Source organism: Perna viridis, chromosome 10 (assembly GCF_037379345.1).
Source record: "Perna viridis isolate PV_CMFRI_1.1 ecotype Kerala chromosome 10, ASM3737934v1, whole genome shotgun sequence".
In the NCBI taxonomy this organism is placed as follows: Eukaryota; Metazoa; Mollusca; class Bivalvia; order Mytilida; family Mytilidae; genus Perna; species Perna viridis.
Window position 1 is genome coordinate 25,933,904 of NC_142454.1, and position 27,089 is coordinate 25,960,992.

The 27,089-nt window shown below is 31.7% G+C and overlaps 1 protein-coding gene across 3 annotated transcripts in view; it reads right to left on the reverse strand.

Moving 5' to 3' along the window:
* Positions 1-27,089, reverse strand: part of LOC148605150 (cyclic nucleotide-gated channel alpha-3-like) — a 67,663-nt gene that overhangs the window by 18,675 nt on the left and 21,899 nt on the right. For 2 of the 3 annotated variants that reach the window (XM_088548904.1, XM_088548903.1), the window contains exons 2-3: positions 19,826-20,060; positions 77-225 (exon numbers count right to left, since the gene is read on the reverse strand). In XM_088548904.1, the coding sequence (XP_088405030.1) occupies positions 77-225; positions 19,826-20,038 (362 nt within the window). In that variant the 5' untranslated portion in view covers positions 20,039-20,060. Of the gene's footprint in view, positions 1-76; positions 226-19,825; positions 20,061-26,144; positions 26,578-27,089 lie in introns of those variants that run through there. The other variant, XM_088548902.1, reaches the window with a different exon arrangement.

Consider the following 27,089-nt stretch of genomic DNA (forward strand, 5'->3'; position numbering starts at 1 on the left):
GATATAAAAAGAACTTCCGCATGAAAAGTAAAACTTTTGAAAACAGAGTTATTAACTTATAAAAACTGTAAGTTACCTGATATCTGAAATCTTTCGACTTCTCCGATCTCCTGGAGCAGCAAGTTTTGCATCTGCTCCACCCATCGCTACTCTCTCCAGAAAGGAGTCGGGTCGCTGAGGTAACGTTCGGGCCCTCCATCGTCCCGAAGCCCATGCTTTTATTACCTAATAAATATTATGATTTAAAAATGATTAGTGTTTTTATCAACATGTTCGCGCTTTTTCACATATGTATAAATCAATGAATTACAAAGTATTTGTTGTATTTTTTTAACAAAACAGAAAACAAATTAAAACCAAAACCACATCGAAAAAACAAAAAACAAACATCAAAACAAAAAAAAAAACAAAAACATCCAAACAACAGAAAACGAAACGAATAGAGACAAAAAAAACAACATACAAAAATCAACAAACACAACAAACAAAACAAAACAAAAAAAACAAAAACAAAAAAAACAAAATTACAAGTACTTGTACGCTACATTCGCGGAAGGATTTAAACACAGTCAAGTTGAAATTGGTCGGTATATGCAGAAACAGCTTATCACTTTCTGCAAAAGCTTGATATGCTATTGGGTGACGTACTTACTAATAGATGGTAGAGCCATATAGTTTTTAATAATAAACATCGGCAAGACCTTGACCAGTAATACATTTAATGCTGATCATCAATTTTTATGATAGTTTAATAGGAATTGAAATGCCAGTTATTTAACAATTGTTCGCCTCCATCAAAAACACTAAGCCATTCCAAAAAAAATTACCATCTATATCAATTAAAGTAAATGCCCAAATAAATCATAATATCGAAATAAAAATAATCTAGAAAGTATCCAATATTCCGAGCACTTGTCTTATTTAGGATTTTAAGGCTTTTCTTCCTGTTACATCTGACAGAAGAAATCAAGATTGTCATGCTGATAAATAAACCATTCTCTAACATCTATGCAATTGGATTTGAAACTATGTTATCCTAACTCTATATCTAAATTAAATCTTGAGAAAATGAGACATCCTTCAGTTTCAATAAAGTTAAAATTTACATCCGGAAATTAACATGGGCACAAGTGGGAATTTTCTGCTGATTTCCAAAATAAATCTGTATGTTAGATGTCTTAACTTTCCGGGACATCTAAAAACTATGAGTTCGTGTATTTTTTCTGTGTTTTTGATTGATTACTTTGGCCCAAGACAGTAATAAAGTAAATATGAAATTAAACTTGTTTTTCACTCATACATTAATGGCTAAGAGATAATAGCCTTATAAATAAAATTCAAGGTGAAATATGAGTTCCATTACCATTTTTAAAGTTAATTCAAATGAGTTTTATGCAGGTGCTACCATTTCTTTCGCTGTAATGAAGAAGGTATATAATTGTCGTGAACTACCAGTTCCATAAGTCATATTTGCACATCGTTATCAAATTTAATTACAAAGTTTTGTCAATACCGTCAAATAGTACCCGAAAACCATCAGTAGATTTTGACAATGGGAGAAACTCAGTTCAAACGCAATTAAAGACAATAGCAGTACAAAAATTATGTAACACTTTAGTGCTCCGTAGTTAGTTGACAATGACCACGAAATAGATACCATATTAGAATCACGTAATTTTCGAAAGTCAGCTCAAACCCTAAAAACAAAACACTATTGAGTTTGCATGTAAAATGGTTTACCATAAGACCATGCTTCCCGTCATGGCTAAAACCTGTTTTACTTGTTCAAGATATCCATCATTAGGACCAGACTGAGCAAAATCAAAAATAAGGCATGCTATTTAAAACCGTTGATTTTTACTAATTCATGCACAAAAAGCTGACATCCGTCTGGGGACTCAAATATTCGAACCATTATCACCCTTGATAGGTCAGACATTACGAAATGTGAGGTTTTTTTGTCAATCAGATATTCTACCAGTTCACAAATCACAGATTTTTTATGGGGTGTAATTACATTGAATACTTGTCTAATGTAATATCATATATTGCGTGACCAAAATAGAGAGAAATATGAGTCAAGAGCTAAATCTTGATTTCTTTTTTCATGTAAGTTAATTAAAATAGGAAAGCAATACTCATGAAATGGACGCATACAATTATTCCAAAAAACATAAATAAGAAAGAGTATCTTAATTTGTCTAGTACCGCGACAGCGATCAAATCACTGACTTTCAAAGGCAGTATTTAAAGCAACGGGTCTCTTTTGCTTGATCTGGCTTTAACAAACGGATCACTTCAGTCGCTTAATGCGATATCATGGCCAGAATAGCAAATTATGCAATTAATCCGCTCCAGAACTTATATTTTGTGTCCTAAATCGATATGATTACGGCTTCATCTTCTCAAATCACGGAACAAATCTATGACTGATGTCAGACGTAGTAAGTTCTGACACCTGAATTGATTCAGAATTTTATACGATTCGACAAATGTTATCATAACAAAAATTAGTTATTTGGTTGATGCTAAGACGTAATTTGCGGGGTATTAAATCACAATGCATTACCATAAGTCCAGAGAACTAAACATTGAATAATAATAAAAACAAAAACAAAAACAAGCAACAGTTGAAAACAATAAGACTGGATATAGTCACGCATGCAGCTATGAATATTTTCCTTTATAATTATTTTTTATCAACCGTCTGTTAAGCTTCATGACAAGGGAGAGAGTGAAAGTCTTATTGGACGTTGACTTTGACTAAGACAAGGGTAGCAAATGTCAGTTAATTTAGTTTAAAGAACTCTTCGAAGTCTTGAAATGATATAAATGACAAAATTAAATTGAATTTTTATTTATAGAAATAGACGAAATTCTAATACTTGATGTGTTCAGATTCTTTGAATTGTTTTGCCAATATGGTGATATCAAGAGAAGCTACATCGAGAACGACATTAGCATGCATACAAGACTAAAGAGGAAACAAAGAAATAAAAGGCGAGAACAATGAATTAAAATGAAGACAATACCTGCTATGAAATGTAACACTGTCACAATGATATTCAAAAGTAAAAGAGCTGATATCGTGTATATGTTTTACCGAGAGAACAAGGGTGCAGTACACTAGTTACAATACCTGTTTCTTTTACAGCACTATGACATGGCTGTAAGGAAATCTTTCTACATGTACTAATGCCAGATCCAGGGGGACCGAGTCCTTGGGTTCCTTTTTGTTGGAAAGTGTTCTTTTTATATTTTTGTGCACAATTTGTCAGAAATAATCATATGGTAGTCCGGATGGTCCCTTTCATTAATTTCTGGATCGGTCCTGTATTGCCATAATATTTTAATTCATATGACAGGGTTTTAAGAGTGTTTTAAGTGAAATCTAGTCCACAATGTAATCAAGGTTAATCGGATATCCAAACTTTGAAAACTCAAGATAGACAAACACATAAACTAATAGGTGTATGGGCCAATTGCACAGGTTGGGTTAAGCATTCTCTTTATTTTATAGAAAATATGTTCTGGTGCTCAGGTCATATCTTGTATGTAAATGAAGAGATACACAAAAAAAAACGAGTAGATACTATGGAGATTGACACACAATATCAGTCATAAATCTAAAGCACGGCCGGAAATGTGTAGAGATTATCGGAATTCCCGAATGAGAACACAGCACATTGCAAAGTAAAGCAACATAAATACTGAAACTTCTTTATATGGATCAGGCGTCAGCGACGTCCTATATATGTAGAATGTAAGAACCAAACTATGAATAGCTAGAAATATTCCGACGAAAGTGACGGTATTTGTCGATACAGAAGTAAACGATCGCGTAAGTGCAGAGGCGTTGCTTTGGCTTCTAATACTTCGATGGATACGAATTTTTATTTATTTATTTATTTAATTAATATTATAATATGACTTGTTTCAAAGCTCTTTAAACCACAACTGCGGTAAACAAAAAATGTGATCAACATTTCGTGAAACACATAGGCTGCGTCTTTTCAAAAGTATGAAGAAAATAGTCCTATTAGAATTGAAAGAAATCACGGAAATTCAATTTTATCATTGGTTTTCCACGGGTTGACCCCTGATGTCGTTATTTGACCCCTCGCTGTGAAATAATGGCCAAAACAAAGATAAAATGGAGATTTATTTCTTAAATAAATTGAAAATTAAAGGAACTCGAGTCTAACACATTCTCCTCATCGAATGAGACTTCACCCAAAGCAACATGGCGGGGCATTGAAAATGAAGAATGAGCTGCGTCCAATATAGGCATAGCCCAAAAACATATCAGAGGACAAAGTCCCCATAACGGTCATCAGTACGAATTTAAATTATGACCTTTGAAGCACTGATAGCCCGATTTCAGTCTGGCTTGAACAGTAAGGATTCTTACTAGCTTCATATCGTTTACAAAACAAAATGGTCATAGTATATATAGCTCAAATCTTTTGATTTTATTAAATATAAGTAAAAAATAAATCTTAGTTAACGTAAATGCATTTGCATAAAATGCAAAATGCATAAAATGTAAGGCAAATGAAATACGGCTTATATATCAATGTATTTGGTCTTCCTACAGGTTACACTTGCCTCATGTTAAAAATAACTAATATGTCACTGACATTTGGCGCCATTCTCATATTATAAGGGATTATAAGGTACATATGACTACATGTTTTCAGTCCAAGAAGTCTTACCAACTGTTACTTGGACTCGAACAGTGATTTTGCCGAGCCCTAAAAAGTTCATATATCATATACAGTATGAATATCGTTTTATGTGTGGTAATGTACTTTTCTACAGCATCATTACTTAAGAATTTCAGAAAATTAGGAATTTCAATTATATATCGCATGTAAATATATTCTTAACGGGAAAAAGTGCATGCAGAAGTTATGTTTGGTCGAAACGAATATCATTTCATCAGATTTATTTTCCTATTCAAATAATAAATACTTTCACTGTAAATATAACACACGATCTCATACTCTTCCATTTATCAATTGAAATCCACCCTCCTTGAATCAACAATTGAAATATTTCATCAATATGATAGAATCCATTTTCTGATTGATTTCTGAAATTAGTTGTTAGCATTGCATGTTTTCACCCACTCTAATTACGTAAGTTAAAACGCAGCATGTAATTTTCCTTGTCTCAACCTTCGGACTTTCTGATTATTTTGATACATTTCTAGCAACTGATTTGACATTTTCTTTCAGACTTGAGTAATGGAACAACAGGACTTTGTGTAAACTGTTTGGAAAAAAAAACAAAAAACAAAAAAAACAAAAAAACAAAAAAACTCAAGCTTGTAATAGAAAGCAGAAATCATTCAAACGTCGGTTAATTTTTGCCTGTTTCCTAGACGGAGTTATGTTTAAGTTTTTGTAATCATTGTCTAATTATTCCAGTTGTAGGTGTTTAATTTGATTTCAAATTACTACAAGTTCTGAGATTTTGTATGCAATGGAATCAGACAAATTCAATATGCATAAGAATTTCGAATTAACCTTAAATAGTTTGGTGGAACTGGGTTAATCAATACGATAAATTACTATTCTTTCAGTACTGCAATGGAGTTAATTCAAACCTACTACCAAGATGATTATTTTTTTTTACATTATTTCATCTAAAGGCGATTGCGTTGTTGCATATCTGTTGGCTTTTTATTTGTCGATGACAGCTGAGAAACCAACAGTTCTATTTTCAGAAAATAATTGGAGAAATACCCTGCCAAAGCTGGTGCTTTAATTGTTTAGTTTATAACTCTCTATCCAAACAATTTTTTTCATGATATATTGTACTTTATGGTGACATATGGTGTTGTTGATAAAACCTCGAAAATGACAAATCATATATCAACACATTAATTTATTGCAAAATCTGTATTATTGAACTGTGAATTCGCCGTTGTATACATATTAATAAAAATTTGTCATAAGAGCTTTGAAGGTTTTTCTTCTTTTTTTTCCAAGACGAGAATACGCAAATGCATACTCACATACAAAAAACAAACTTAAAACACAAGATGAATTCTAAGATATCAAAAAATGAAAAAGGCAACAGCAATCATAGAAGGGAACAGGCACCTTTATCGTTGACTCAAAAAAAGAAACAAAAACAAAAACAAAAACAACAAAAAACAAACAAACAAACAAACAAACATCGAAAGTTATACTTTGGAAAATAGCAATACACGGCCACATAAAGTCACACAAATTGCGGTCAAGGGAGAAAAGTCTCCAGATTTTAAATGCAATAACAGCAGCTGGTTTTCCCCTAAACTGTATTATTTTAGAATCATGTTGATTCACGTGACCTAAAGCCCAAAACGACAATGTACGTTAATTGCTACAGTATCAAATTGATATGTACATACATTGCAAATAAGATGAAATAGATTAGAAACAGTGTCGGGACTATTATCGATTTGTTAGGTTCGATATACACTTAATAAACTGCTCGGATCACAATTTACATTGTTTATTTAATTTACCGTAACGCTTCCGGAAGTGATAACTTAATACCGAATAACAAATAACATTTTCCTACAAATTGATATCGATGCATTTGTCGCTATTGCTTGTACAATAAATCTTGACAAATGACCAATAATACCGCTTTCGATCAGACATACAATCCATGCCCTGGAGTGATAAGAGTGAATAAGGTGAAACAGTATGAATTGAAGTAAATCAATGAGGTTTTATGCTGTTAATGCGATAATTAAGGATAAAATGTCGCCAAATGCCACAATTAATCATAAAATCATTACATAGATCAATATTGGATAACGGTACATCAAATCGAATTGCGATGAAGTAAGGCTTTGTTTCCCTATAAATGTATTGGACAGTATAGCGGGAAGCTGATCTAATGAAATATGCATAAATTTAGAATATTCTGGTTTATGCATGCCTATCGACTTACTGAAGATTTTTGAAGGCAGTCCCTCGAAAATATTTGTCATGGATTAACCATTGAGGCCAGTTGTTAGATTGTTATCGTATTCAGTAAAAATGGTAAAAAAAATCTTGAATAAAAAAAAATTCCTACAAATTTTTAGAAGTTTAGATGTATCTTATATTAACTATAAATAAAACTTTTACGCTCGAAATATTTCATTTAATAGAAGATATTTTTTCTAATTCTCACTTTTTACTTAAAAGAGGGGCAGTTGATGAGCATGCTTGACATTTACTTTCGTAAGGTCATGGTTTGGATAGAGCAAAAAAAAAATTCTAGCAAAAGTATATATTGGATAAGCACAAAGACCTCTTCGCTTTCAGTCATAAACGACTGTAAATTTAAATACTTCACTTGTAACATAACTTTTCTTTTTGCTTTTTATTAATGCATAGGTTGCATCGCACCATAAGGTCACAATACTTAAAAACTACATATATTTGCCGCTCTTGATCGTCCAGGAAATTGGTGCGTCACCTAACAAAAGTTTAACTGATTGAAGAAATTAGTGCATGGGCGTATGGCAAAAAAAGTTCCATACTGACTTTTTTGGACACTACCCAAACATACTCAGACAATTGTTTTTAAGTGACTTGAAATATCACTTTAAATTATAATTTATGTCTGAAATTTATCATAATTATAAGCGTAATCTGCACTGGACGTAAAGTGCTTCCCTGTTTACCTAATTATAACAAAATATGAAAAAAAAAACGCAAAAGACCGTAACAAAATAGAGTAAATAGCCATAAAAAAAGAAAAAAAGACATTTGTTATCATTTGGTTCCAGTATAATTTCATTAGCGATTTATTTAATTACCAGTTATATCAGATTGTCTGCGGTATTGGTATGGCTTTACAAAAAGCACTGGAAGAAATCCTATCTGTTGTTTTCGTGTTACAAGTGCCTTCAAATTGGTAATAAGAATTCTTATTAATGTTCTTCGGGTCGTGCAATTTAATTTTATAGGGATGATGTAATGCAGATGTTGTAAAAGATACGTCTAATATTCATCAAAATGCGAATAAAAATCGTTGTAAGTGTCAATTTTCCTTGGCTTGATACAGCAGAGTTTCTTTATTAGAACTGTCATGCGACAACGAACAAGAAATTCTTTCGAAATTGGAATTTGTCAAGAAACTTGAGAATTTGCAATTGGAAGGCAATTTATCAAACTGCATAACAAGTTTACAGACTTGCTTAGGATTTGCATAATGGAATGAATTTCCTGTCATGAGTAAAGTTTCTCGATGCATGAAAGTAGGATGCTATGAAAGTCAGAACTATACACTTCTTGATTCGTAAATAAAATCGTTTTTCTATTGTTTTTTGTATTAGTTTAGAAAAGTTCTCGTATACTTTTTGTAACACTATCTTACATATATGTATATCTAAAAAAAAAACCAAACTTTTAGACGATTTCCAAGTTCGATTTTTTGTGACGGTATATTTTATAAAGATGATTACGGAAACTCAAAACTACAATGCTATATTTAGAAAATACTAAGATCTAATACTATCTAGAACTTTATCAAGCTCCGGAACAGCGTCTGACATTCGAAGTTCAGTCAGCCATCCCAGAAATTGCAGAATCTTGCAAAATCGGGAGAAGGTGAATGATTTTACATGACGTTATCCGATTGTCAAACGACGTTTGACTTGAATGATATCAGAGGACTTCGAAAGGCCTGCCTGCAGCGGTTAGTAAGAGAGGAAACGAACGACTATGCTGTATTTGTCACCAACACATGCGGCTACATGACAAAGGGCCATTGTTTGATTCACATATTTATTGATGGATTCGTAAGTATAGTCACTGAAGCTACTATAACCGTATTTTTACGAAGCAAACAGTGAAAACAAATTTTCGACTCTGAAAAATACACAGCCGTCAACATACAAAAATACGAAGTCACGCATTAAAAGGACACTATACGAACTCTACTAAAACCGAAAACCTTGAAAAGGGAGAAGTACATGCCTCTTGTAAGACAAACGCCTTGTTATTCAATGGAGGTCGTTAACAAAACATTATCATCAGTTGAACTAATACCCATTTCCATAAGGGATTGGGTTACCACGATTCATAATAACAGTTTAAAACACACAAAAGGACACGCACATTTATTTGCAAATTTCAGATAACTTGATCCGATATCCAAACCATAGAAAATCCCGTATATCCACATTAGTTTTTATTCATACTCATTTACTATATTAAAAAAAGCATTACATTCAATGCCTTCCTTTACCTGAGTACCGTTCTTCCCACGTATCACCCATAGCATGATATCAGATGTTAATTGCAATAACCCTTGTCTCGAGATATGCTTTTATATTCTAGCATTGATTTCAGAGAGAAAAACAAACCGTTAAAGAAGGCTTACAACAAAGTAACAAGCTAATATAATTAACTCTAATGACAAAGCTAAAAGGAAAGAAATAGCAGAAAATACTAATCAAAGGAATTAATCATGAGTCTATTGATCTTTGTTTAAATGAATTTGTCTGTGAAATATAGAATATTCCTTTTAATGGTAAATCAGTTGTAAACATTATTTTTTATAGCGTTTCGGTATAAAAAAAATCATGGACAAATCAGCATGTTACTCAAAGTACAAATGTTTGTATCGTAAAATCAACTAAGTATAAATTTAAAAGCCATGCTGATTGGATCCTAGATAGATTCGAATAACAGAACGTTTCGATAAGAGCTAGCTTCTGTTTTGTGTATGAATGGATGTACCAGACCTGTAGATGATGGGATCCTAAAATACATAGAATGAATGTAAATGATATGTTATGCAACTTGATTAGGTATAGATAATAGTTTCTGCTTTGAATAATTCTCCCATTATTTGTGGTAATGAATTAGAACTGTACACAGCTCATACATATTTGTTATATAATTCAATGTTTACTCGGTAGTTCTTTTAGCAGGGAACTACTTTTATTTTTCTTTTTGTATTTCTGTCGAAGAAATTGATAAAACGTGCACGAGGAGCTAATGTAACCCTAAACCATAAAACCATAAAAGCTTAAAAAAAACCAACAAATTTCCATATTTCTCTAGTTACTCTGATCATACTTTCTATATACAACAAATGAGAAAGATCACAAATATTACGTATCAACAGACAAAATAAATTGCATTTTACACAGAATGGCACCAGAACACAAGGGACAACAAAACCAAACTTAATGTACAGTCAGCAATATCAAATTAACACGTCTTTTCTGCTTCCTATAGCAGACCTATTTATCTATTGGGGCTGTACGAATGCATCTTGGGGAAAGGCAAGATAAATTTGCTGTCAATGACAATCTGGTCATGTTATTGAAATTTGGAATTGCGTTTCTTTCTGTAATTGTTTATACCGTTAGACACCACATTATAACGATGTAAAGTAGCACTCCAGATAAGAATCATGCAAAATGTGATTCATGCTTGGAAACCCTACATATTTTTTTTGTTGATATTTTATTATGGTAAACAGAAATTAACATGTGAGTTTTTTCTTCGGAGATAAAACATACTATAGAATGTATGGTAGAATTCAAAATTAAGGGAGATACTAAAATACAGTAGAAACTGTTGGATTTTCAATGTGAATTATCATCCAAGAGCTGACAGATTAGAATTAATAGCTATACATATCATCATCTAGATTTAATAAGGAAACTTAGTAACAAAAATTAAAATGTGTAGCTTTTTTTTTTTGGTAGCATCACATATTACAGAATTTGCATGATTTTACTACTTAAAAGAATGACTACTCGTTTGTTCTTTGATCTGATTTAAATATCTGTAAAGTATGCTATTAGATTTACATATACAATACACTGTTACTTGCTTAAAATGTTATTAAATACTTCTCCGTCTAAGAATCAGGCAAAATATGTAGAAGGTGTGGCACATGAAGAAAAAATAAACAGCGACTTTATTACATTATCCAAGTATCTATACCTCATAACCGCAAGAAATCGCTGTCAAAGTATTTGTAAGGTTTGCCTTTTTAAGATATAGATAGGTAAGATTTACAAAAATGTAGTTGAAATGCACTATGGAAAATGGCGGGAAAATTTTCCCGAAATTTTTCCTCATATAAGCAGTCAAAAATATCTACGTCACCAATGCTTAATGATCATATGATAAATAAAATAGCTTTTCAGTTGTTTTTTTAGATGTATTGGAATATGTTTGAAGCAAAAAAGACCAAATTGAGAAAAATAATGTGCCACTCATTGCCTGATTCTTACACAGAATGGTACTTAAATAGCGCATGGAAAAAAACAAAGAATCTGTCTGAAATATTTTTCATTTTTCTTGTTAAACGTATTCCGTTCGTTGGTAAAGAAAAGCAACAAGAACATTATCATTGAAACAACTTCAACAAGAAAAGAAAATAACACCTTACCCTTAAAATGAAATACTTGTACAATACAAACCAAAGCGAATCATACCAACAAACACATGAAACAACGATGATGATGACAATAGTGAAACAAAGTTCTAATAAAAGTCTTTACACTTTTTGCCCTTTTACGTCAAGCTGGCATAAATTTCCATGACTTTCTTTGACCTTGGCTATTTGAATAAACCTATAATCGCATTGCCGTAAGTCTTTGTCATATCCTGGTAAAGCAACCTTGATGTTCAATAAAGCCATAAATCTAGGTGATTGATCTTTAAAATAAGTAAATCTGATTGGAACATGAAAGCAAGACATCCATTAAATGTAACCAGGAACTCCTTACAGATTTCCAGGAATGAAATCCTTTTCATTTTTAGGGAAGCCTGCATTGTTATTAATATGAGATAGGTGTAACCTGTTAGAGAAAGAAGCTGAATATATTGATATTTAAAAAAAGTTTGCCTTTTACTGCTTAACATGAACTAGTTTTTATTGCTACTCATAATTTTACATAGCTTGAGGAAGTGAGCTATCAACGTTTTCATTTTGTGTATGGTACGAGACTAGTAAAGATCCTTACTCTGTACTGCATTTTAACTTTCACACAATCGTGCTCTCAGTGCTTCTAAGGTGATAGTTTAAATACCAGTCCATATAAAATTCAGACACAGTGCATATCGAAGTGATTTATGGTGAAGAAAAACTCATCGAACAAACAACGCTTTTTCAATCTACATATGCTATATTTTGACGTAACAGTTGTCTTTTCCATTTTCAGATCTGTACTTTTTAATAAATCATACATTTATCTCCCACTAAAATAAAAAAAAAATTCGAACAAAAATCAGGAACGATAACTCTTTGCAAAGTGCAAATTTCATATACAATCTACATGAATTTTATCTCAAAAGCGCAATACTCAAATGAAAATCGATGACTGGCTATGTGGTCTGTAACTAATTCTAAATAAGAAATATAAGTGAATTCGGTGGGTTTTTGACAGGCACGAATCACCTCTTGTCTGATTTTTATAAAGACTGCTACTTAAATCCATATTAATTACATATAAGAGAAATTTGACCTCTATTTACATGAGCTTTAAGGTTTAGCTTTACAATTTGTGTGCAATAAGTAATAAAAGCAAGGGAAATCGATTTTCAGTGGAGGTAGACCTTGGGTATGAGACATAACTCTTACAAAATATTGGAACGTTTATATTCACCATTTTACGTCAGTCTCATATAGGCATCTTAGTAACGTGGACTGATTTCATTCTGTTTCACAGGACAGCTTTAAAAGCTTTGGTAAAATTGAATATGATACAAACATAACTCTGATTTCAAGATTTTATGTTCTTTACTCTAGGTCTACCTCCTTAAAGTGATTAAAATGAATAATAAAAATATAAATTTCTCATCATTCTGAATTCCGCTAATTTGCATGTGGATACTGCAATAGAAGTCTGCTATCACTGCTATATCTTCGTACCATAGAGCTGAACTCTATTATGATGATTCATTAAAACTATTCAGAACCAACCAAACAAATAAAGATAAAAATAAACAACCAACACAGACACGTATAAAACGGTATACCGTAAACTATAATCTTGTTAATAATTGCCTATAGAGAAACAAGCAAGAATCAGACAAAAATTATCGTTATTACGTAATTAAAAAATCTCTCCTCTTGTAACCTGAACCTCTACAGGTGAATACCTCTAGTTGTAATCAAAATTTAATTGAATTGTTTCTAGAATGAGCTAGAAAATTCATGATAAATAACCACTGCAATCAGTTTAGTCGTCATAAGGTAAGTATAAGAAACTCAGCCTTAGAAAAAGTTATGTTTTGTATTTACATATACTGCATAGACGATAGACAATGTTTAAAATCTACAATGACTGAAGTTTGATTCCACCTACAAGAATCAAATTAACACTGAGGGTAGATCATATATACTAGTAGTTATTTTAATCGAGAGAAAGTTCTGGGTAGCCGTTGAATTACTAGATCATTAAACAATGTGTCTATGATGCAGTTAAACTTATCCTTATAATTTCCGTTCCCTTTCACGAAAGTGCCCTCCATAATAGTAAAACAATCAAGAAAATATAATGACCACTTACGGACCTATAATCTGTTAATTCCCAATATGGCACTATGGACAAACGACTTTAAGAAAGCGATTCTCGATTGCAGTAAACAATGGTCATCCATGGCGACCACATCATTACAATTGTCATTAAATTGACAGGCTAGCAAATTTGAGATTAAATGGACGAGTCCCTGCTGCTAACACGGCCGGAAATGATTGCGAGGTATATTTACTAATGATGTGATTCTACTTAAAATGTTTATAATTCGTGTCTGTTGACCATTATAAACAACAGAGTGGTCCTAAGGGAGGTATTGAGCTCAGCCTTAAAAGGGTGTGTTTGAACAAAGATGATATTATATCTCTTCGCTTTCGCTTTTTATGATTATGTTTCTATAGTAAACACGTTAATAGCTGGTACACGGAAATGCAATTACATTTATGGTTAAAACAATGTTTGCTCATGAGATTTATATGACAGACTGTTCATGCCATAATTAAAAGCATGCAAATGACCCAATATTTACAACCACAATATGAGTTATCATAACATTTATAGATGCAGAATTTTAGCCAAATGAAACAGTTTTGTTACGAAACTAATTGAATGATTTATGATAAACTTCACCATGTTTTTTACTGTTTATGAAGACTGTAAATATCTAAATACCAAATCAGCATTTGTTTTCTTGATTGACAATACCAATAAACCAATTATACGAAAAAGGAAATAGCATTTGTAACTTCCATGCTTAAGTAATGATACATTTACAAATGTACTAAGAATATAAGGAAGATAAATCTTGGGACAAAACAATCTTTCGCATGCTCCACGTATCGGCAGACGTTCGTTTGATCTCTTACTTATCGCTGCAGACAGGCCTTTCGAAATTCAAATCATACATCGTTTGACAATCGGAAAACGTCGCGAAAAATCATTCACTTTTTCCCGACTTTTCAAGATTCTTGCTTTTTCTGACAGGGCTGGCGGCAGCGTCTACAATGAAATTCGAACGTCAGACGCAGGAGCTTGCATCTTTCGTGGGAAATTTTGTTAAATTCATGCCTTTATTGGGATTTAGTATTACCCCTTTTTTCTGGAATAGCCCTTTTAATGACCCTTGCCCCTGTATCAGTAAGCATACTCTTAATTTCTACTCTCAATAAAAATTAACCAATATCCGCCTCATTAAATATTGAGTTCAAACCTTCAGTCGTCTAGCTTTTCGTAAACATTTTGATTTCGATCAACCCTTTCTATACGTAAATCAACCCTATCGATACGTAAATCAACCATATCGATACGCAAATCAAATATACATTGCAGAAATATTAACAGCGTTATGTTGATATGACCTTGTTGTACGAATTTGATTATCTTAAATGTATTATTAACGACAAAAATGAAGCAGCTAGTGTTTAGTGCTCTAATTAATCCACAATCTAACACCAAGAAAACTCTTCATACAAACTGTAGTACTACCGAACCCTAATTGTTATTTTCCCTTTTGTATGGTTTTATAAGAATGAAAAAAATTCAATAATTTCATGGCGTGTCCAACTAAATTTTAAACGATGAAATATATCTGTACTACATAATATCTGCTTTATTTGAAGCAGAGAAGAATATCATAGTCTCGAATTTATTTCAAGTATATGTTAACAGTTGATAAAACGTTTTCTAAAATATTGGTAAGCATTGTTTTTACTTGTGGACACTTTTTGTCCTTATGAAAAAATTCATTTTCAACACAAACAGAATATGCATTTGGATACGAAACGATACATTATCATAATGTCCGACTGGAGGAGATATTTGTGTCCGCACGTCTGTCAGTTTTCTCTGCAACTACTTACATGCATTTTTGGCTTTTGTTATTTTGACAAAAAAATCGATTTAGGTTTGCAGTATCGTTTGACTCCATTGCTGAATGCACACTAAAAATTCATAATAAAAACGCAAAAATACATTTTTAGTTTGATAAATAAAAATGTTTTCTCTAAATTAATTATTGTTTATGTTGCCATAAAATATGAGATGTTTAAATCAATACACTTCTATTATGATTGATTTGGCAATTATTTATACAGACTCAATATTTGTCTTACATGAAACTTATCCTAATTCAAATGAAAGATGATCGAGACCTAGTTTTATGTCACAACACATTAACTTTAATCAACCACTCTCTGTTATAACCGGCTTCGAAAATGGAAGGAGATACTTGCGTCCGTCCGTCTGTTAGTTTTCTGTGCAACTACCAACATGCATTTTAGGCTTTTGTTATTTTGACAAAAAAAAATAGGTTTGCAGTATCGTTTGACTCCATTTCAGCATTGTCAACTTCAAATTGCACAGCTTTGTTTCCATTTTATATCTTTTAGTCAGTTTTGTTAACATTTTGTTTTAGTTTTGAAACCGAAAGTGAGATCAAATTATTTTGAAATGCTTCGACGACGAGCGCTTTCTGCATGTCATATTTTCCACCACGGGTTGACCATTTATTGCAATGCTCCCCCTCCCCCCCCAAAAAAAAAAAAACATAAGGAAAGAATGGCCAATAGCAACGTGTGAGTATGTTGAAATTCGAAACAATTAGTAAAAGAATACAATATACATACATGTATTTGGTATGATGAGACTTGGAAAAAAAACAACAAAACAAAAACTAAAAAACAACAAAACAACAAAAACAAAAACAAAAACAAAAAACAAAACAAACAAACAAACAAACAAGAAAAAAAGAAAACAATAGAAGCCTTTTCCACTCAAAATAAAACTGAAAGTATTAGATTCTGATTCTGTTTATGTATTGAATTGAAAATAAATTGTATTTATACAGCCAATATAAATTTTGAATTTCAATTAAAATTTTGATGTTATCCACGAGGGAAATTACGAAAAGGCGACAAACATAGCAAAGCTAGTGGTCTTAACCTGTTGAAAATAATATAAAAATGATCAGGTTACAATATTTGTTCTATGACGGTGTTAAACATACGATGTAACTAATATAAAATGTATTTTTTTCATGGTTATTTCGTATGCAAATTATATAATTTGCATTTCGTGTGATCAAATGTGCTCCATTTCTAAATTTAAAATCATATATGTTTTAATTCTTAAAGGCTCGAAATTCAATAGTGTTATGATTCCCCACGTACAAACTCTTGTTTACAAGTAAAATAACAAGATTTATATTAACGTATTATTGTATGACACCTCATCATTCAGATGGAAAAACTAAATTGGAGATGCACAATGACATCATGTAATACGGAATCTGTGAAAGTTTCATCAAAGCCCATTAAGCGGTTTCAGAGAGTTGCGAATTAGAACAAGGGACGGGCGGACGACACTATATATATCTACTGCATAGCTGGGGTGTAATAAAATATCAAAAGAATTCCTGGCACTAACATTTGAATTGATGTTGTAATCGATACCAAAAGGCAATTGAAATATAGTCATGAAGGATAAACCTCGCAAGTATGCATCAAATAGCCCTTTTATACAGAAAAATAAGGAGGTAAACTTAGGGCAAGGGACATCACTTTTGAAATCAGTGATAAGTTTGTATCATATTCAATTTCACCAAAGCCTATTAAGATTTCATTTGAAACAGATTGAAATCAATCCAAGTTACTTTGATGCTTACATAATTTTAATGTAAATGCGGGATACAAACGTTCCAATAATTTACAAGAGTTGTGTTCTTTATCCTAGGTCTACATCCTTAATATGTACTTTAGGTTTCAAAAAATTACTAAGTTCTTAAACATTTCAATCGCTATTTTTGTATGTAGACATGCATTAACTAGATCAATATAAATCAAATGTACAAGTGCTCTAAATGTATTTGCTTAAAATCAGCATCGACTGTAAATGATTCAGACAGATCTATTACCGTTCTATCATCATTTTGCTATATGTTGTATTTGTCGTTAAGGATAAATCTTAACAGAATAAACTAATCATTGGTAGTTTCAAGTGATTGACTAATCCAATGTTTTTCTTAAATTATGTAACAGTTTATTTTAACACCTGATATGAGTCAATTCACTTCATTGTTGATTGATTTACACATCAACTCCTCAAATCCAATATTTGTTTGGGATGCAATCTTTGGAACTAAATACTAAATCCACATACACAGACATCTACAGGAAATTGATATCATACTCAGTTAAGTGTCATTCTCCGTTAGAATCAGGCAGTGGATGAATCGCGGTATGAAAAAAAACAAGACCACTCTGAAAATGTAAGTTGGCTATTTGCACCATCAGAATAAAGCAAACAGACAAGATTTCCTTTATCAGTTAGGTAAATTTAGTTAAAATTTCATCAAAATGCACTGAAGCTGAACATTTCAAGGACATATAACTCTGTCTAAAAACTCACTTTTGTATCATTCTATTGAAAACATTGTGAACAAATCCGTCAATACAGAGATAAAATAGTGGTCTTTTCAAATAGAGGAACAATATACTGTCATATCAGTACTACATGGCATTTACATGCATATTTCTAATTTTTCCCATTTTGCCTGATTCTTACGAAGACTTACATAGTATAAACCTCCTGGCAATTACACAATCGTTATTTACTGTATTTCGGGTTAACCATATTGCGACAATTACGTGAAGGGATACCACTACTATAAATACTAATATTCAAAGTTATGAATATTATGCGTACACATTGAAACAATAGCTTCATCAAAATCAATGTTAAGCTTCTTATTCTGTTTTAAGCTGAAATGAGGTCGCATTAGATTAAAAAAAAGATAAGTCATACGTGGCAATATTTAAAAGATAAAAATAATAATATTAATACAAAAAGATACAAATAAACTGTGTTAAATATTAGAAAATGATAAAATTTGGCATCTGAAATTTCTTGTTGACATCAATAAAAATTAAACATTAGAGAAATTATTTATAAACAAATTTGAGCAATGAATATGTCTCACAAATTCTACAATATTTGTATTATAAATATGAATTGAACAAAACAAATGGACTCCCAGATTTGTTTGACTTTCATGATCAAAGAAAACATAATTTTTCGAATTTTAACCATATATCTTTCTCCAATAAAAATGCGTGATTTTCATCTTTAATAAATACAAATTGAAAATTTGATGCAGTATACAATCAATACAAATGTGTACACTGAAGTCAAATTTTGAATACTGACCAGATTATAAAGTGATTGCAAGCCAAATTCTTTCACCGATTAACTAAACAAACGGCTAGTTGACCGACCTTTGCGGAGCAAAAAAAAAAAAAGTTGAAAAAAAAAAACGACGCCAAATATACATCAGCACGTATTTAATCAGACCTAAATCGAAACCCTTTTGAACCTTAAAATATGTTCAGTTAAGACAGATGTTCGGATTTCAAAGGCTTGAATTACACTTTAGCTAGTAAGAATTGTCTTGTTTAGACATGTTTCCGGATTTTGTCATGGTTGGGTTTAGACATGCTTCACTTTTTTTATTTACGACCATAACATATGAAAAGAAAACTGCAAGATATTTTTGATACAACGTCAACAATATAACTCACAAAAGTAGTCAATGAAAAGCTTTAGACACAAGAATTAACATGTAAGCTTCACACATGTCTGACTAAGTAAATCATATGTTTATGATATTCATGTTACACTCTATTACATTAATATAGTTGGTCGGATAAACACCATCAATAAAGAGTAAAACCTGTCTAAATCAAATTTGGTCATGAACATAGGGAATTTGTACCGTCACTATTGAAACTAGAGGTTAAAACATGGTGTGACACACCATTTCAATTTAAAATAACTGTAACAAGTCAGATTGACGGAGATTTTAACGTCATTGACTACCCTGTCGGGTTTCGAAAAGATGGTGTAAATTATTTTATATGTCCCTCTGATTTGTGATTACGAGTTCAATAAATTGTAATTGTAATCAGTCATAAATTCAATAATCACATGACAGCATATTGTTCTTGTGTATAAGTACACATGATCGTCCTTTAAAAAGTTCACATGATTACACTGACTAATGTAAATCGTTAGACAACGTGAAGCACACCTTATGTTGCTCAGGACAATTTAAAATTTGATTATGCAAGTTTCTGTAACTTCGTAAAGTTTACCATTAATTACAACATTCTTGTTAAATATTTTAAAGATTGATCTACTCTGTAAAATATCAATTTATCTATCTATACTATTATTTAGTTAACATAGGAAAGAACTACATATGTTCAAAATGTTAATAATACTTTATGTTTCAGAGGACAACTGCCAGTTCAACTACATCGTTTGGCTACTCACCTGAAATGTTCTGACAAATCTCACAAGTGCTGTTGGTCTTTCCTCAGGAGTTTGAGGATCTATTCGTATTATTTCTGAGCATGCGTCATCTTCTGTTCTTACTGATAACACTGGACTTAATCCACCGTTTTCTATTACATCTAAATCTGTTTCCGCTGGTTTTCGAATCGTTATCGTCAACTTATCATTTGTTGGTTGTTTCGATGATGTCATTCTAGATGTTCATGATAGTTTGCTGAAAAGATATTTTAACATTATCTTATGACATTAATAATCCAATAACAATATTCAAAAAATGTTTAATTGCTATTTTTCTAGATTAGTTTTTTACTTCGTTTCATTAAGATTCGAGGTTAACTGTCTTTGTAAGAATCATGCTTTTTTTTACATATTTTTATTTTTGTAATTAAGTTGTTTTATGGGTCTATACTATGAAATGTGTAATTATTCATTCAAATCAGCCTTCTCTAAGGAGATAATCGACATTGAAAATCCAATAGATTCTATTGTATTTGGGTATCATTTACAGGGTTATCTCCCTTAATTTTGAAATCTACAGGGCATTCTATACAATTTTTATCTCCTAAGAACACGGGTTATATGAAAAACTTAATGTTAATTTCTGTTTATTATGGCAATTCAAACAAAATATAAAAAATAAAAATATGAAGGCTTTTTACCCATGAATCACATTTTGCATGATTCTTATCTGGAGTGCTACTTAAACAAATTCTAGTGAGTACTAAGATACAAATGTACTGAAGTAAAACCTATCTTGTGCCATATTTCAAAGAGTAATCAAGGGAACCAAGGTTATAGCTGTAATTAAAAGAGTGCAATCCAGGGACAAAGACCAGACATGGAAAACAGACATACACAACGAAGAACACAAAGTAACTAAAATCATACATACAAAGTAACAAAAGCAAATGAGCAATTCGGACTCCACTAAAAACTGGGAGCATGGACCAGGTACACCGGCAGGGTAAGCGTCCTCTGCTTTTCTAGAAACACCCGCCGAGTTGCTCATAAAAAGTCAAGTCCGGGGTAGACAAACGAGGAAAGGAAAACTATGACCCGTTGAATAAATCAGTTTTCATGGTGCAGATGGATACACCAAGGTAGAGCAAAATCTTGGTTATCATATATTTAAACATATAAATTATTCACATAATGTACAATATAGCGCTGTCATAATCTTAGTCTTTTAACTGTCAGAATCAGGCACTGGGTGAAACATGGCATAAAAAAAAACACCATTTTGAAAGTTTGATTTGACCATTTGCGCCATCAGAATCAAGGAAATAGACACGATATTCTATATCATGTTGGTGCATTGAGTTATAATTTCATTGAAATACACTGACAATGAATTTTTCAAAGGCAGGTAACTATGTCAAAAACCTCATTTTTCTATTGAAAACTTTCTGATACAGAAATCAAATAATGGTCTTTTTCAAATAGAGGAATCATCCTTGATTGAAATATTGTCAGATTGGTGGGATTTTGACATGCATGTTTCTGATTGTTCCCATTTTGTCTGATTCTTACAAATACATAAACTTAAAACATGTGATTGCTGCATATTGGTCGTTGCCAAGATATAACTTAGAATCTGTTCATGTAGAAACCAGGTAGTTCATATGAATTAGTGGAACACGGTTAATTTTTTTCCACGGAATATTTTATTCCAAAGTAATGGCTATATCATATATATGTCAAATAGTACAAAAATTCTTTAATTCGACGATTGATGGCTCAGAAAATTATCTTAAAGTTCCCTAAGAAAGCAACAAAATTTGGCACAAATGAAAGAATTAACTACCTATTTCAATTAATTTTAATGTTTTCTGTGTAAGTTATTTCCCTTTAACCGTTGAACTAAACAAAAACCAACATTCAAACATTCAATTGTGAGAAAGGATGCATTTGTGATATAAAATAGTTGACGATTTTTTGGAAACAACAAATATTATGCTACGCCCACTGCTTTGTTTTATGTTGACACATTATTTACCGTTTAGAAAGTCCAGAAATGGCAATATATAGATTCTTCACTATGTAAAGAACTTATTCTTTGTGGTCTGGTGATATTTCGTTGGTTCAACGAAGTTTAAATTTGAAACTTTCCACAAGAAAGAGTAATCAACGGAACCTAGATTGTAACGGAAATCAATAGAATGTCATCCAAGGATAAAAATCAGCCAAGGAAAACACACCCAGACGACAAAGAACATAAAAAAACCCAAAATGATACGTACAAAGAAACAAAAGTAAACGAGCAACTTGGACTTCACTAAAACTGGAAGCACCGACCAGGCTATGTGACTGGTAGGGTAAGCGTCCTCAGCTTTTCTACTAAAGATAATTAAAATTCCTTACGCAAAATTAGAAACAACGGAAAGTGCTCATAAAAAAGTCATGACGGTGGTTGACGAAAGTGGTAGAAGAATAGTTCTTTTATTGTACCTCTTTCGTATATGAGGCTTACAGTCCATGTTTTATACAGATGCTTCTAAAGAATACCATAAACGCTGATTATCGACGAAAGATAATTTACATATTACAATGTATGTTTGTTACCAAGAATTGTGTCCCAAAGCATGTTACTCGTATTAATATCTCCGTTGCAGTAGTACAAAAACAGCAGATTTATTCAGCTAAGTCAAATGCATGCACCGAATGATGTGTGTAATCATCTTTGACACTAATAAGATATTTTAAATTAATATAGCTATTTCGCAAAATAAGAATGACATACTTCTAAACCATAAAGTTTGTCTGAAAATTATGCTAAAATCAATTTTCCTAATCAAAATCTCTGTTCAAAGAACTTAAGCCCAATAATTAAAACCTAAATTAATAACCATGAAGAACAAAAACGTTAATTTCATCTATATTTACATTTGCTGTTCCCATGGTGATATATGGGCGACTACAAAGGATTTCATCTTGTCACTCAAAACAAATTAAGCGTAAGGAAATTTCATGATCTTTTCAGTTACATAGCCCAGAACTCCGGAGAAATGAAATAGCCGTAATAGTCCATTTGTATCAAACCTTTAATCTATCGTAAACCATACAGATCTTAAGCAATGCATTGAAGGCCTAACCCCTGGTGGATAGCACTCTGTCACATTGATTTGTTATTTTATTAAGTATATCAAGCTTAGATGCACTACATTTGCAAGTAATTGGTCTGCTGTGAGATGTAATTTCATTACGTAAAGACCCCTAAAAGGTCAGGGGTTTTACAACAAAGAACCGATTAGTTAAATTGACATATCGTCTTAGTGTCATTGCTACATGATTATTTTATCCGTTCATAGATATTTTGATGTACTACTGGTTCAACTAATCGGGAATGGTAAGTGTATTAATATCGAGGGATTAACACTATAGATAACATACAAGTCATCTAGAGCCATTCAAGTAGTTAGATACTTTGATACAAAGAACACATTAGTGTCGTTGGTGCTCGTTTTTATATTCACCAAGAATAACTATCAAACCAATGTTATAATAAGAAAAATAAAGGAAAAGTTTGTGTATGAAGATGGTATACTATTTGCCAGGAGTTATGCAAGTAAATTGGAAACAATCTCTGACATACAGAACAGATTAGTCACATTGTCATTTATTTACAGAGTCGTTGCCTTTGTTTTGATTTTTAAATCTAGATATAATTTTAGACCGTTTGCTAAAGGAATGTCAATAATTAGCACTGACGTTAGATCTTTATGTCTTAAATGTGGGATAGTCGTTGTAAATGCCCGACAATTACATAGGCTTTGGGTAGAGCAAAATAATCGTCATTGAAGAGAATATTGGTGTAATATACACGATGCCTAGACATTTTATAAATACATTTTAAGTGCTTTTTTGACTTTTTATGAGCAACTCGGCGGGTGTTTCTAGAAAAGCAGAGGACGCTTACCCTACCGGTGCACCTGGTCCATGCTCCCAGTGGAGTCCTAGTTGCTCATTTGCTTTTGTTACTTTGTATGTATGATTTTAGTTACTGTATATTTTTTGTTGTGTGTGTGTCTGTTTTCTATGTCAGGTCTTTGTCCCTGGATTGCATTCTTTTAATTACCGCTATAACCTTGGTTCCCTTGATTTACACTGTGCATACTTCCTTTCAATCTTCCAATTTTATTTGTAACGATAATGAATGAATACATATGTAGAACTAGTTGTCTGTTTTATGTTTATACGTCTTTTTTGCCGTTTGTTTTCCCCTTTTACGGCATTGTAGTGTGCTTCAAAGAGCGGGTATCTCTAAATTCTCAAAATACCTTAGCAAAAAAAAAAAAAGAAAAAATGAATGTTCGAATACGAATTTAAATGAGAGTGATAAGAGTCGTAATACACGAGTAATTGAAATAATCTTTAAGCTACATAAAAATGTGCATATGAATTGGTCTTTTTGAGGAATCATGTTTGTCAAAATTTCTGCATGTAAATACAATAAATCTTTCAAAAATATACACAGCACAAAAATAAACGGCAAGCATGTACGTCATGTTCCTGATACAGGAAAAGCCAAGCACTTGTTGCTAATGGAACTCTAATTTATGACCAAAACATCTATATTTGACTTTTATGATTTCCTTAAATTTAAGCGAAAAACATAGTTTAAATTTTTAATTATCATCTAGACAAATATAAGTCGACATCGCTTGTTATTCTAAGGCGTGTTAGACATTTTCTTGACGTTAAAGCTGTTTTCAGATATTGCAACATCAGAATTTTACGAAGTCATTGCGGTTTTGTTATAGATTATGTCTCTTAATTCTGATGAATGGACTGTTTTGTTAAGTTTAGTTTGAAAGACATTGAAAGAGGTGTCATGTTTTTCCTGAAGACCGATGGGTGGCCTTGAGCTGGGAATTTTACATTTCGGTGGGGTTGTTGTCTTTTTGACTTACTCACCATGTCCATTCTCTTTAAATTTGATTGCAAGGTACGATTAAAGACAGTTAATGAAAGATAATTTCAAACATTAAAAACATGTACTCAAATATATTTATACTTTCTAACACACCACACTAAGTAAATACTGCTAATACTTAAGTTAAATAACAAATCTAAAACCACATATAACTATTGTGAACACCTTACATGCATTAAGTTTCCTGAAGTCCATAGTTTGTTTTGATATATAAGTATATGACCAAGTGTTATAGGTAGTCTCATCACTCAAAAAATCAAACAAATTTTTAAAATGCTAACCTATGATTAAACATTATTTTAACTGCACTGTAGTTCTAAAATATTACCGAGTCCTACACCATGTACCGTCAGAACCATATGCATATATCTTCTGACGGTACATGGTGTAAAACTCTATAAGGTGTCGTCGCTGAAACAAAGTAAAAAAATCTGACGACGACTTGATGAATAAATGAAATCAAAACTTGTTCTTACCAGTTATAATGGAAAATGTGTGCCTCCTTTTCATTACAAGTGTGCAATAGAGTTTCATTTTAGACATTGTGTATTATAAAATGACTGCTCGATTCAATTTATTACTGAATACAATATCGATGGAAAATGACAAATACAGATAAATGTTATTGTACCAATATACTAAAAATAATTGTTTTAATTGGTTTTATATATTAGCAGGTTTGGAGATAATTTGTCACTTTATTCCAAAAATGTCAATATCTGTTGTTCACAACACTTAACTTTAAGGATAGTGATGGAACAATGTTTAAATCACGATTAACGTCGCATGTAATATTATAATATGAATTATAATATTATAATTCTGTAAATCTTATACTTTTGGAATAGTGATATTTCAAGTTGGTATTTTTGTTTTTGTTTTTGCTTATTATTGATTTAAAATTTACGAGTACTTTTGATGAATTTGAAAAAAAACAACACACACACAAAGCTCTCAACCAACAGTGAAATAGTTCCCTGTAAGCAGTTTAAAGCAGGAAAATTCATTGAGTACATACATACGCGTTGTTACTAAATTCCCATTCTAAATCATTATTTAAAACATAAATATCTCGAAAAAAAACAATCAAACAAAACACAAACATGTATAAATCAAATATTTTTTATGTAACAAGTAAACGGCACAGCAGTAAGGAATATTGTTTCTGTAGAAAATCAACCAAATATGCATACTGAACCAAATTATTGTACGCGTTTCACCATTATGTAATATATTTAGTTTGATATCAATACTTAATACATTGTAACGATTCTCTTTTTTTACTTCTATCCTATCACGCAAAATGTTTCATTCTAAAAAACATTGACAAAAAGTTATAAATCGAACAAATAATGTTATTCTTACCGTTTTTACTGTAAATCATTTCTCTTACTTGTAAATCGTACTTCACCTTTGGTCAGCTCATGTATTAGTATCAATAACATAAAGTGTATATACTTGCAACATGTTACACTTTTATGCATGCAATAAAGGTGTTTATGAAAGAAAACAAAGAAATAGTCAATGACCGAAAAGAAATATTAACAGATATTTCAATATATGTTCAAAACATAGCTGTCACACAGGAAAGGACATTAAAAGCTCTTTCTCTGGAATGATATATGTCATCTAAAAATATGTGGATCATATTTTGTTTGATATTATGTTTCTCTTGCTATTGTTTGTTTAACTAAAAAGAAATAAAAAAAATTATAAAGACAACGTTCGTTCCGTCAATCACAAATGACGTCTCCATTTAAATAGAATAAAGTCATTTTCAACTCATCAACCGACCACCATTTTTCCAACCATCACTGTTTACTGTCATATTGACCAGTGACGTGCAGTTAGTCTGTAAATTGATAAACGATCAAATTTGAGCATTTCATTTTATCAGTTTAAGCCTATGTGTTAACTTGTTACAGCATACAATAGAGCAACGTTAGAACTCATTGTTTGTTTTCATTTTGTAATTAATGATAAAATTAGAAAGACAGGGAAATGTCAAGTGAAAGAAATTTGGTCAAATGCTACATAAAATAATCACTTAGAAATCCGATATAAATCACACGACATCAAAGACAAGTAGACCAAAACATGTTAAAAAGAGGTTCCAAAATAAGCTTAATTCAAAATTTATTCACAGACAAATTTGTTCTCATGAATTTAAAGACTTATTTATCGTTTCGTAATCGAAATGCTAGACTTCCAGATGTCATGTTATCGATCATTATACCAGGACATAATTTACAATAGGACTGTGATTTCGTAACATGTGTCGCCACATTAATGCCTAAGGGAATACATAGT